The sequence below is a fragment of the Benincasa hispida genome, chromosome 7, assembly GCF_027475165.1.
Source record: "Benincasa hispida cultivar pf3 chromosome 7, pf3_genome.v1.1, whole genome shotgun sequence".
Lineage (NCBI taxonomy): Eukaryota > Viridiplantae > Streptophyta > Magnoliopsida > Cucurbitales > Cucurbitaceae > Benincasa > Benincasa hispida.
In genome coordinates, this window is record NC_143484.1 from 50,407,904 (window position 1) to 50,418,287 (window position 10,384).

Below are 10,384 nucleotides of genomic sequence, written 5' to 3' on the forward strand. Positions count from 1 at the left end.
CAGATCTGGACGGAGATATTTGGCAATTTTGAATTTTGACTTGTAATTTATAGACTATTTAAATTTTTGACACGTTTTTAAATCTTTAACGGTGTTAACGAATCTAACTTATGCATCTCACTTTTAACGAGAATGCCAAACGATCATTGATCGACATCTGTATAGAAAATTAATTTGGTAACTGACAAGTACAAAGATGGGAGAGACGTGTCGCTGATAATTCAGCATGTCCCAAGTTTCTAACAAGTTCTCCAACTGAAATAACGGGAAATTAGTGGTACACCTTCATGGACCATACACCACTTTCTCTCTCTTTTCTCTCTCTCTCCTCTATTCAGCGTTTCAAAATTTTCAAAATTCTGTTGGACAAACCGCATCCGTAGCGAACTTCCCAACTTCCCAAACCCACGAAAGAAGAAAATAAAAGGCAACATTCATTCAATTCCCCAGTTTCAACGATAGATTCTTCACAGAAGAAAAAAGCGAAGTTGAAATTCTTTGCATTACTTGCAAATTCCCAACAGGGTTCCCATCACTTTCTTCTCTCAGTGTCTCCATTTCTCTGAAGTTTCCAATGACCCTGTGAAAACTTTTATGTATAATGGTGGTGGGTGTGGCGGTGGATTTTGAGGGCGCATAAAAATGGATGATGGTGCGACCCCTCTTACTGCCATAGCCGAGTCCTTCGAAGGGCTTGCCAAATTAGTAAATTCTTTGAAAGATTCCTCTCAAGAACTCCGATTGGATACGCTTTGTGATGCTTGTTCTCTCGTTTCTGTACTTTTCAGTTCTCTTGGCCTTGCCTTCAAATTCGCTGAGTTAGAGTACGTCTCCAAGGTTATATTCCTCTAATTCTTCATCTTTTATTTCGTTTCTTTACCTAAGTTGCAAATAGATTGAAATTTGAATGATGAATGGTCTTTGGAATTCAAATGGAATCACCCCATCTTGATGGTTTTTTTCTTTCAGGTGCGTGATCTTGTGGAAGCTTCCAAGAAGCACGAGACATTGCATACAATACTTGATGCTGATATTGCAAATGATACAGTAAAAACGCCCGGAAGCCATACTCGCAATCTGCGTCGAGTTCGGCAAGGATTGGACCTTGTTAGAGCTCTGTTTGAACAGTTCATGTCCACTGAGTAAGTTCTGTAACCCTTTTTCTCTTACTTTATGCAATCAAAGATGGAAGTTATGGTTTCACTAGGGAATTTCTCTGAATGTTTTAATGTCTGAACTCTGCAGTGAAAATCATTTCCTTTTTTGTCAATGGTTCTTTGAAGTTCATCTAAATTTGTTGCATGTTTCCTCACCAAATGAACAAACGACCAAGTGATGAATTTTCTCACCCTTTTTAAAGAAAAATTGATTTTGTAGTTATGTTTTGATCCTTCGTTTGACCTGTTCTCCTAACGTAGTTCATATAGGCAGGCATCAGGGATCAAATTCTACTTTCATCTTTTCTAATGTAATGTAATATTGTTTGCAGGAGAAAAAACTTGAATAGTAGCAATTCTACCATCATATCAAAACATGAGATTTTATTTAAACCTCGTCATACCATTTCTCTCTCTCTCTCTCTCTCTCTGAACTCCTAACCTTTTGATTGATAACATATGCCTAAATTAATTGAACCTTTGATTGATTATGCCTAAATCAGTTGAGTTATATCTAGTTTACGGCGTTCAAATTTACATCCCACTTGTTAGATTTTCCATGACCAATTTGAAAGTTGACATTGGTGAATAATGCAAAGGCCATAACTTATTTGAATATTTTTAGTATAACAGGATGAGGAATTCGAACCACTAGGTCTGTTAGTACATACTTGTGTCAACTAAGCCCAATAACTTATTTGAATATTTTTAGTACAATGGAATGAAATATTCAAACTAAAGACCTCTTGGTCGTCAACGCATACTTGTGCCAACTAACTCGAGCTTTGGCCGTAACTTATTTGAATATTGAAAAGGGGTAAACTTAGATTTTCGCTTGTGTCTTTAGTGAATACTCGTTAAGGGAAGCTGCCTCAACAGCTTATACCCAAGTTTGTGCACCCTACCACAGCTGGACAGTTAGAACAGCCGTTTCTGCTGGAATGTATACTCTTCCAACAAGGGAGCAGCTTCTAATAAAGCTTAACGAGACCAGTATGCTCATTTCATTTACTCTTCCTAATTATAGCACTAAATATGTTGTATCCACAAGTAAATTTACAGCACTTTTTTCACCATTACAGATCAGTCGGCACAGAAGAAAATGAGAAGGTATATCGATGCTTCGGGTCCAGTTATAGAATATATTGACAAGCTTTACATTTCTAGGAAGATCACCTTGGACTGGTGACTTTTCACCTCCTGTAGACAATTGATTCTTCACTAATCCTGTCTAAGCAAAGCAGCTCATCTCAACAGAGTTGGTAACAAAAAAAAGGTTGAAGGATATGATTTCAACATAACTATTGTCCTTTGAAATACACATTTTGTTTAGTGTTATTGTCTGTATATATATATTTGAATTCATAACATGTCAGATTGTATCTGAATATCGGACAAATCATCCTAAAAGGTCACAGTACCTTTCAATTTGAGTATAAAGCAAAAGGGAAAAGATGGTGAATTTTGGATAAGTGGAAGGATATGATTTCAATATAAACTATTGAAGCACTTCTTTAAACATCTAAACAGAGAGGCACGAGTTTAAAGGTTATAGAAGCTGCTTAAGAAACTGTAGTGTTCTCTAGGCATGAATTAAATAAACCCTTGACAAACCAACATGTAATGGCTGGCTGTGGTTTCATGAACGCCAAATATCTTTGTCAAATGGATAAAACCATCTTTCTTCATCCATTGAGTTTCTACCAATTACATTCCCGTACGCAACAAACATAGAAAAAGTAAATCAACTCATTATTGCTCTTCAAACCTTTTAGAAATAGAAACAAATATGAAGTATATCAAAATAAAGTATCAATAAGGAGCTCGTGCACAAAAAGGATTCCTCTGGGGCTCTATTTAACTTAAACTTCCGTCACTCCGTAGCTAAAAAAAAAAACAAAAGAACTTTGCTTTTTCCTTCTCCCTGCAGTCAAGTTTTAATTGATGTTCAAAATTTGCAAACGAAGACTTTCTACAAGGTCAGGCTTTCTGGATTCTCAACTATCTTTGCGAAGGTCTGAAGGAAGCCAGCCAAGTCAGCGCCATAAACTATTCGGTGATCAGCAGTCACATTCACCTGCAAAATGCAGAATTTGCCAGTCAGTTCTGTTTCACAGAAGACGTCTATACACTAGAAAGGATTCCTGCTAGCGTCCACTAGATAAGAAGCTTTGCTCACCACACCAGAACAAAATAAAATAATTATAGAATGAATAACAAGAATTGCTCTGCACTAAATTACTACCATAAGTACAGATAAATTTTACCAAACCTCTGAATCGTGGAGATATGCAACATAGTTATGTACGGAGCTATCTCTAATAATGTTCAGAGGGGCAAGTTTGGCACCTTCAATCCAATTCAAGAAGCTTTTGCCTATATTACGTATGGATGACCAATTCTTAAGAACAGAGTGTAAGTTTGTGGTTTCATGAGTTTAGGCAGAGGTGTGTCGTATACCAAAACCAACATTAGGCCGGGCACCCACCATAGGGTTCTCAGTATCACCAACCAACATAAAATCATATATTCAGTGGCTTCAAGACTGACAAACCAAACTGAAGCTATTACATTTAGAGGAAAGAAGCATTGCTCAGCAGATATCCAATCTCGAGCAGGCTATGCCTAAAAAGACCAAAATCAATGTTCACAAGGAGGGTAAAATACCCTTTCTTGGGAAGACTTCTGGGAAGGTTAAATAGATTTCTCTCATAGAAAAGAAACTTGCTTTTATTAGCCAATGTTGTATTCCCTCTTCTTGATGGAACCTCAATATCAGAAGGAATCTTAATGATAGAGGCTAAATGACTTCTCCTTGGGCACTAGTGGTGACTCCTGGGATAGGGTGCAAGGACAAATCTGACCTCTTCTGTACCAAAGGCTCTTCATTCCCTTTCTAGCTTCACTTGCAATTGCATTTGGAATGCAGAACCCAATAAAAAAGAAAGGCTTTCAAAGGGAACTCATTCTTGCTGCTGTCACTGTCAACACCCAAGAAAAAGTCGAAGCCAGAAATCCTAACACTGTTTTTCTCCAAGTTAGGATACTACTATACAAAACATATCAATAGATATTAGATAGTAAAAGGATACGGATCAAAATCACATCTAACAGATCTCATACTTGCATGTCATTTTCAAGCAAATAAAACTAGTTCCTGTACATTTAAGCACAGGCATGTCTATTCCCACGCTTTACTTAACCCAAGAACCCCCTTAAAGTAGATAACTTGGAATATACTGAGAATCATTGTGTTGATCATCATCCATGAATACAGTTCAGTATAGTTTAGATGTCTTATTGGCTTAGATGGCTTAGACGGTTTATTGGCTTAATAAGTTTTTCTTAAGATTAGAGACTGTACAGTAACTAACCTTAAATTCAGCATTCATAATAAATAGAGATGAGCACAGGAACAAAATGTTAGAAGAAACAGAACTCACCAACATTTTACTTTTCACGCTAAAAAAGCCATCAGCATCAGTGACAACAGTCGGCTTTGATGCTCCAACGGCCATGATAGCTCCCTGACGTAGTGTGGAATAATCAACACAAAACACAGAAATAAAGGAACCAGAAAAAAAAAAAAAAACCATTGCTTACGTATAAGTAGCCTAACTCTCATTACTCACCTGGCCAGGAGGAAGTATAGCATCGAACCTGTCCACTCCAAACATGCCCAGATTGGAAAGAGTAAAAGTTCCTGCAGGCAGTATTATTCAATTTCACTCCGCCTCATAGGTTGAGTAAAATCAAACACACACTCTCACACAGAGAGGGAAGTGTTAATACCTGAATTATATTCATGGGGCTGAAGCTGCTTGGATCTAGCTTTCTCAACCAATTCTTTCCATTTTTGAGACAGTAGATAGAGGTCCAACTGCAATGAATAAAAAACAAATAAGCAGTTACCCAAGAGACCGATATATTTAACATGCCACGGTACATCCAAGGATATTAATTCACAATGTAATCAACTTGCCTTATCTGCATCCTGAAGAACAGGTGTTATCAATCCACCATTGATAGCCACGGCTACTGCAATATTTATGTTATTATTATACGTAAAGCTTTTCCCGTCTTTACAGCTTGCATTTACAACCGGATGCTGAGCGAGGGCCATTGCAGCAGCCTTGGCCAAGAGGGCAGTCATTGTGACGCCCTTTGGTTTCACCTGAAATTGTTGTAATATCCCAACTAAATGGTCAAATAATTTCCAAACAGATGCAGATGACGACACGAAATCCAATTAAATTGTGTAAATATTCCATGAACCTTCTCATAGAGCGCATCAAGAGCATCAGTGGACACCGGATAACCAACTCGGAATGTAGGAACAGAGAGACTCTCCACCATATTCTTAGACACCGCCGCCTGCATTGTCGTGAATGGCACAACCGTTGAGCCTGGAACTGGAGGGGGCAAGTTGGAAGGAGCTGCAGCGGCTTTCGATGGAGCAGCGGCAGCCACTGAAGCAGTCTCAGAAGCCACGGGTGAAGCTACATTGCTTACAGCAGGCTTCGAAGGAGCAATTCCTGCCGCAGCCTCCACGTCCGCCGGAGTAATTCGACCGAATGGACCAGTACCAGTCACCGATCCAATATCCACCTTGTGCTGTTTGGCTAGCTTCTTCGCTTGAGGAGTAGCCACAATCTTCCTTGGTCCATCCGACGGAGGTGATGGCTGAGATATTGCCGGAGCAGGACTGGAAGAGGGAGGCGGAGGAGAGGGAGAAGCAGCAGCTGCAGGAGCCGAAGCGGATTTAGACGTGGCTTTAGCCTTAGCCTCAGCGACTTCCTCTTCAGTCTCGGCTAATAAACCAATCGGAGCTCCAACAGGAGCAGTTTCACCCTCTCCAACAACAATAGCAGCGAGAATTCCATCATAGAAAGTCTCCACATCCATGTCGGCCTTATCAGACTCAACGACGACGACGCTCTCGCCTTTGGATAGAACGTCCCCTTCTGATTTGACCCACGAAACGATCTTGCCCTCAGTCATGGTGGAGCTTAGGGCGGGCATGAAAATCTCGCGGATCTTGGACTGAACGACAAGGATCCTCCGGCGAGAATTAGCGGGAAATGGGGTGAGTGAACGGGAGGAGGTCCATGGTAGGGGAGAAGAGAGTGAGGAAGAGAAGGAAAATGCAATGGTGGTGGTGTTGCTGGATAGAGCAGCTCGAGAGAGGAAAGGGGACACCATTGGAGAGATGAAGAAGATCTGTTAGAGAGAATGGAGATGGAAAAGAAGTATAAGAAAAGAAAAGGGCGGAGAGGACGAGGCTGTTCGTTGGGGGATTTGAGCTACCTCAACTGTGTTTCCATCGCCTACATTTGGCTCACTCAAAGATTTTCTTTTTTCTTTTTTTCTTTTTTTTCTCTCTTTCTTTTTCCTCTTTGAGTTTATTGGAGAATTTTTTTTATGAAAAAACACATTTCAATTATATTAGGTTAAAAATCATGTTTAGTCCATCCATTTTTATAGGACTAAAAATTTAGTCTTTGAACTTTGATTTGTAATGATTTAATTCATAAACGTCCAATTTTATAACAATTTAATCCCTAAACTTTACTATAAAATTTGTAACAGTTTAGTATCTATTATAGAAATTAGAGTTGAGATTTAATTAGATTTCTTATATAAATAAACTAATTAGAGACTCAATATTTTATAAAATACAAAGTCTACATCATAAAATAATAAAAATTGACATCTAATTTTGATAATTTTGTTTACGCTAGGGGCTAAATTGTTATGAATTGAAAAGTACGATGATTAAATTGTTACACACTAAAACTTAGGGATTAAATTGTTGCAAAATTCAAAGTACAGAGATTATATCGTTACAAACTAAAGTTCAATGATTAAATTGTTAATTCCATAAAAGTTTAGTTGGTTACATTTATTCTGATAGAGCATGGTTACATAGATTCCAATCTCAACTTCACCGGTTATACTTACAAAATAAGTGTGTGTATATATATAAATGATATAAATCTAAATATCATTTTAGACTTTGTTGATCTAGACAAAATAAAATTTAAATATCCAAACCTATATACAAGTGAAAGTTTTTATATTTATTAGCCACTTTTTAAATTATCTAATTTATGTCGCTATAATTATGAAATAATTGTATAGAAGACCCTTTATAGGTGTTCAAGCAAAAAGTAACCCCAAAATCAAGAGTGAATAAAATTTACCTTTGTTGATGTTATCATCCTATAAAATTATTTTAACCCTTGTTATTTCTCCTTTCCTCTTCTTCCTTTTGCATATTTTTTATTCTCTCTTTTTTCTTTTTTCATTTTTTATGTGTTTCTTCTTCTTCCTTTTTTCTTCATTCTTCTTCTTCCGATTTTGGTTGGTTTATATTTGTCTATATTCGTCTTTGTTTTCACTTTTGCATGCGTTCATTTTCGTCTTTTTCTACGCTCGTCTTCTTCTTCCGTTAAGAGCACAAATCGAGGAGTGTGATAGAGAGCGGAAGCGAAAATTAGCGAGCGAGATCGAGAATTGGGGAGCGTGTTGCGAAGCGAGAGTGAGACTCGGGGAGTGCAATAGGGAGCGAGAGCGAGAATCTGGGAGCGTGATGGAAAGAAAGAGTGAGAATCAGCGAGCGAGAGCGAGAATCGGGCAGTGAGATGTGGAGCAAAAGCGAGAATCGAGAGTGAGAATGACTTCGAGCGATAGTGTAAGCCTTGTCCTTTTTTTTTCTCTTGTTTATACTTAGCATTAACCTATATAAGTGAGCTTAGTATGTACCTAAATGAATAACTTGGATTATATGACCTAAGAAAGTTTGATTCTAAGTGTTGGAATTAAAGTTGAAAATTACTTACCAAATGCAAGTTCTTTTAGAAATATATTAATACATGTTATAATTGAAGCAATTCTTCACGATTGGGCACTTGTATAGTGAACATGATTTGTTATTGGCTAAGGGTTACAAGGAAAGAAATAACCAATTTTGTAGGAAATGCAAGTTGGCCGAGAGGGGTGTTGGAGTTGTTTTATTTGAAAAATAATTTTTTGGATTAATTTGCTAAAATCTAAAATTAATTTAACTTGATAATTCTTGTAAAAATAAATAACAAGCCACGTAGTAGGTCAAACAAGCAGCTGGGTGGAGGACTTTGATTGGAGGAAAAAGTGTGCAGCTTCGGCCAGAAACTTAGGGTCTGAAGAATGCGATGGTTCTCCCAAAATACTCGTGCAAAAGCTTAAACCAGATTAAAGCGTATTGAGTTGGGAGTGTATTTTGGGGCTGCTCAAGTGATTTGGGATCGAAAAACTGGAGAAATCGTGAAGATAGTGTAGGTTGCCCGAAAAACTGGAAAATTCGAGTAAGGTGTAGTCCAGGAGAGATTCTGAGCTCTAGAAGACAATTTAAGAGCTGTAATTTTGAGGTTAGTTAGCTTAAAGGTTTCTTAACATATTTCATGAAGAAAGTATGTGCAAATTTTTGCTTTAAGTTGGGTTAAAAGTTGGTTAAAGTGAAACCGGTGTTTTTTCGAACAGGGTAGCAGCAGGCCAGCCACACCCCTAAGGCTGCTAGCCCCACCAGCGCGCCTTCTGCCATGCCAGTGCCCCTTAGCATGCCTCAGCCCGCCCAACCCTGCCCACCCATGCCCACAGCCCACGCCCATGCCCATTTCTAGTGCCTAATTGCTTATTTTAGCATTTTGGGTGTTAGTAAGTATTTTTGAATCCCAATTACGATTTTCTTAATATTTTGACCCTAAAATAAATACTTTTGGATTAAAATATGATTTTTTGGCCATTTTGGGTAATGTGAGGAAAATGGGCTTAAGGAACACAATGTGAATGTTTAGGTGTTAAAATGAGTTCAAGTGGTCACATTGAATCACTACGGGCTATTTAGGGTTGATTTGACCTCTTGTGAGTGTCTAGTAATCTTGGGACTTTATTTCGAGCCAAATTGAGGTTGAAAAGGCTTACAACCCAAGGAGCTCGTGCCAGTGATAGTGCGTGGTTTACTTTCAAATGTTTTGATATAGAACTAATTATATATAATAATATGCTATGATTGATGGAATGTGATGGCATGATCTATTTACTTGTCTGATATTTCAAAAATGTTTAAATCATGATTTCTAAACTCTCGATGGTTTTATATGATCTTGATTTATCAAAATGTATTTGAAATAAGAGTTTACATATTTGCGATTTGTATGGTTTTTATGAAAACCTCTTGATGGTGGAATCAAGGTTGTTGAATGGTTGTGGAAATGGTTTCAAACTACTGATTCTTGTACCCGAGAGATGGTTATGTTCCTATGCTACTTGAATGTGTTTCAGTAGCATTGCTCAGGCGATCAAGGGGTTACTAGGGTCAGATGTGGTCAGAGTATACTAGAAAGTCCAGAGGAACCTGCGCCTATAGCGCCACTTAGGCTATCAGGGGGTACCACCGGGGTCAGATGTGGCCAGAGTATACCGGGGAGTCCAGAGTAACCTGGGCCTGTGGTGTGTATCTATGCTTAGCCTTGAGGCAGCTCTGCGTGCACGTATGACCTTGTGATTTGGTTTACACCACGAGGGCATTTTTTATCCAGAGTAACCTGCCATTGTAAACGAGTATTTGGGTATAGAGTTGGTGTGATTTTCTGATAATGACTGAGTGTTTTATAATGTGCTTATGAGAGTTGATCATGCCACTATTTTATTAGCACGTGGTTGAGATGCTGTTGAATCTTTTATACTTGGCCAATGTTTTATTGTATGATTTAATTACTTTTATTGATGATTTAGAAAGTGATAACTTATGTTTATATTAAATTACCAGTCACTGGGCATTAACTCATGCTTTCGATGTTTTATGTTTCCCCCCTCCCCCCAGGTAGCGTTAAAGTTCCGGAAACAAGTTGAGCTATTTACTGCCACACGATAAGAGTCTCCTACTACACTGTAGGTCCTGCACTGTTGTAAATAGTTTGCATATCACGAACCTTACGTGTCATGGTTTCGGGAATATGGAACAAGAAGAGTTGTTTGGTTGTGTAATGTTTAAAAGTATTTCTGTTATGTCTAAACTTTGTTCCTGGTTGTATTTAACATGAGATGGAAAGTTTGTGAAACTTCTTTGTGGATATCGTAATATGGAATATGTTGAATAAAAAATTAAATGTACTAAAGGATTATTGTGTAACTGTTCATATTTAAGCACAAGTTAAGTTGGTTAGTAAGATGCTAAATGTCATCAA

At 38.0% G+C, this 10,384-nt stretch overlaps 2 protein-coding genes across 2 annotated transcripts; one reads left to right on the forward strand and one right to left on the reverse strand.

Moving 5' to 3' along the window:
* Window positions 1–287: 287 nt before the first annotated feature.
* LOC120081682 (Glycolipid transfer protein (GLTP) family protein) lies at window positions 288–2,629 on the forward strand. The gene is made up of 4 exons (XM_039036755.2): window positions 288–837; window positions 970–1,142; window positions 2,005–2,150; window positions 2,240–2,629. Exons 1-4 carry the CDS (start codon window positions 643–645, stop codon window positions 2,344–2,346), a joined length of 621 nt encoding a protein of 206 aa, XP_038892683.1. The 5' UTR covers window positions 288–642; the 3' UTR covers window positions 2,347–2,629.
* Window positions 2,630–2,814: 185 nt separating this feature from the next.
* Window positions 2,815–6,548, reverse strand: LTA2 (2-oxoacid dehydrogenases acyltransferase family protein). The gene is made up of 6 exons (XM_039036754.2): window positions 5,433–6,548; window positions 5,140–5,331; window positions 4,950–5,037; window positions 4,790–4,860; window positions 4,601–4,684; window positions 2,815–3,234 (listed from the first exon to the last, which is right to left on the reverse strand). Exons 1-6 carry the CDS (start codon window positions 6,357–6,359, stop codon window positions 3,130–3,132), a joined length of 1,467 nt encoding a protein of 488 aa, XP_038892682.2. The 5' UTR covers window positions 6,360–6,548; the 3' UTR covers window positions 2,815–3,129.
* Window positions 6,549–10,384: the final 3,836 nt, after the last annotated feature.

Excerpts from the sequence above, each read along its gene's own strand:
- LOC120081682 (XM_039036755.2), top strand. The coding sequence starts at position 643 with ATGGATGATGGTGCGACCCCTCTTACTGCCATAGCCGAGTCCTTCGAA. Across the intron at positions 1,143-2,004 it reads GAACAGTTCATGTCCACTGA|TGAATACTCGTTAAGGGAAG; the intron begins GTAAGTTCTGTA and ends TTGTGTCTTTAG. Across the intron at positions 2,151-2,239 it reads AATAAAGCTTAACGAGACCA|ATCAGTCGGCACAGAAGAAA; the intron begins GTATGCTCATTT and ends TCACCATTACAG.
- LTA2 (XM_039036754.2), bottom strand. The coding sequence starts at position 6,359 with ATGGTGTCCCCTTTCCTCTCTCGAGCTGCTCTATCCAGCAACACCACC. Across the intron at positions 5,332-5,432 it reads TTGATGCGCTCTATGAGAAG|GTGAAACCAAAGGGCGTCAC; the intron begins GTTCATGGAATA and ends CAACAATTTCAG. Across the intron at positions 4,685-4,789 it reads CTATACTTCCTCCTGGCCAG|GGAGCTATCATGGCCGTTGG; the intron begins GTGAGTAATGAG and ends ACACTACGTCAG.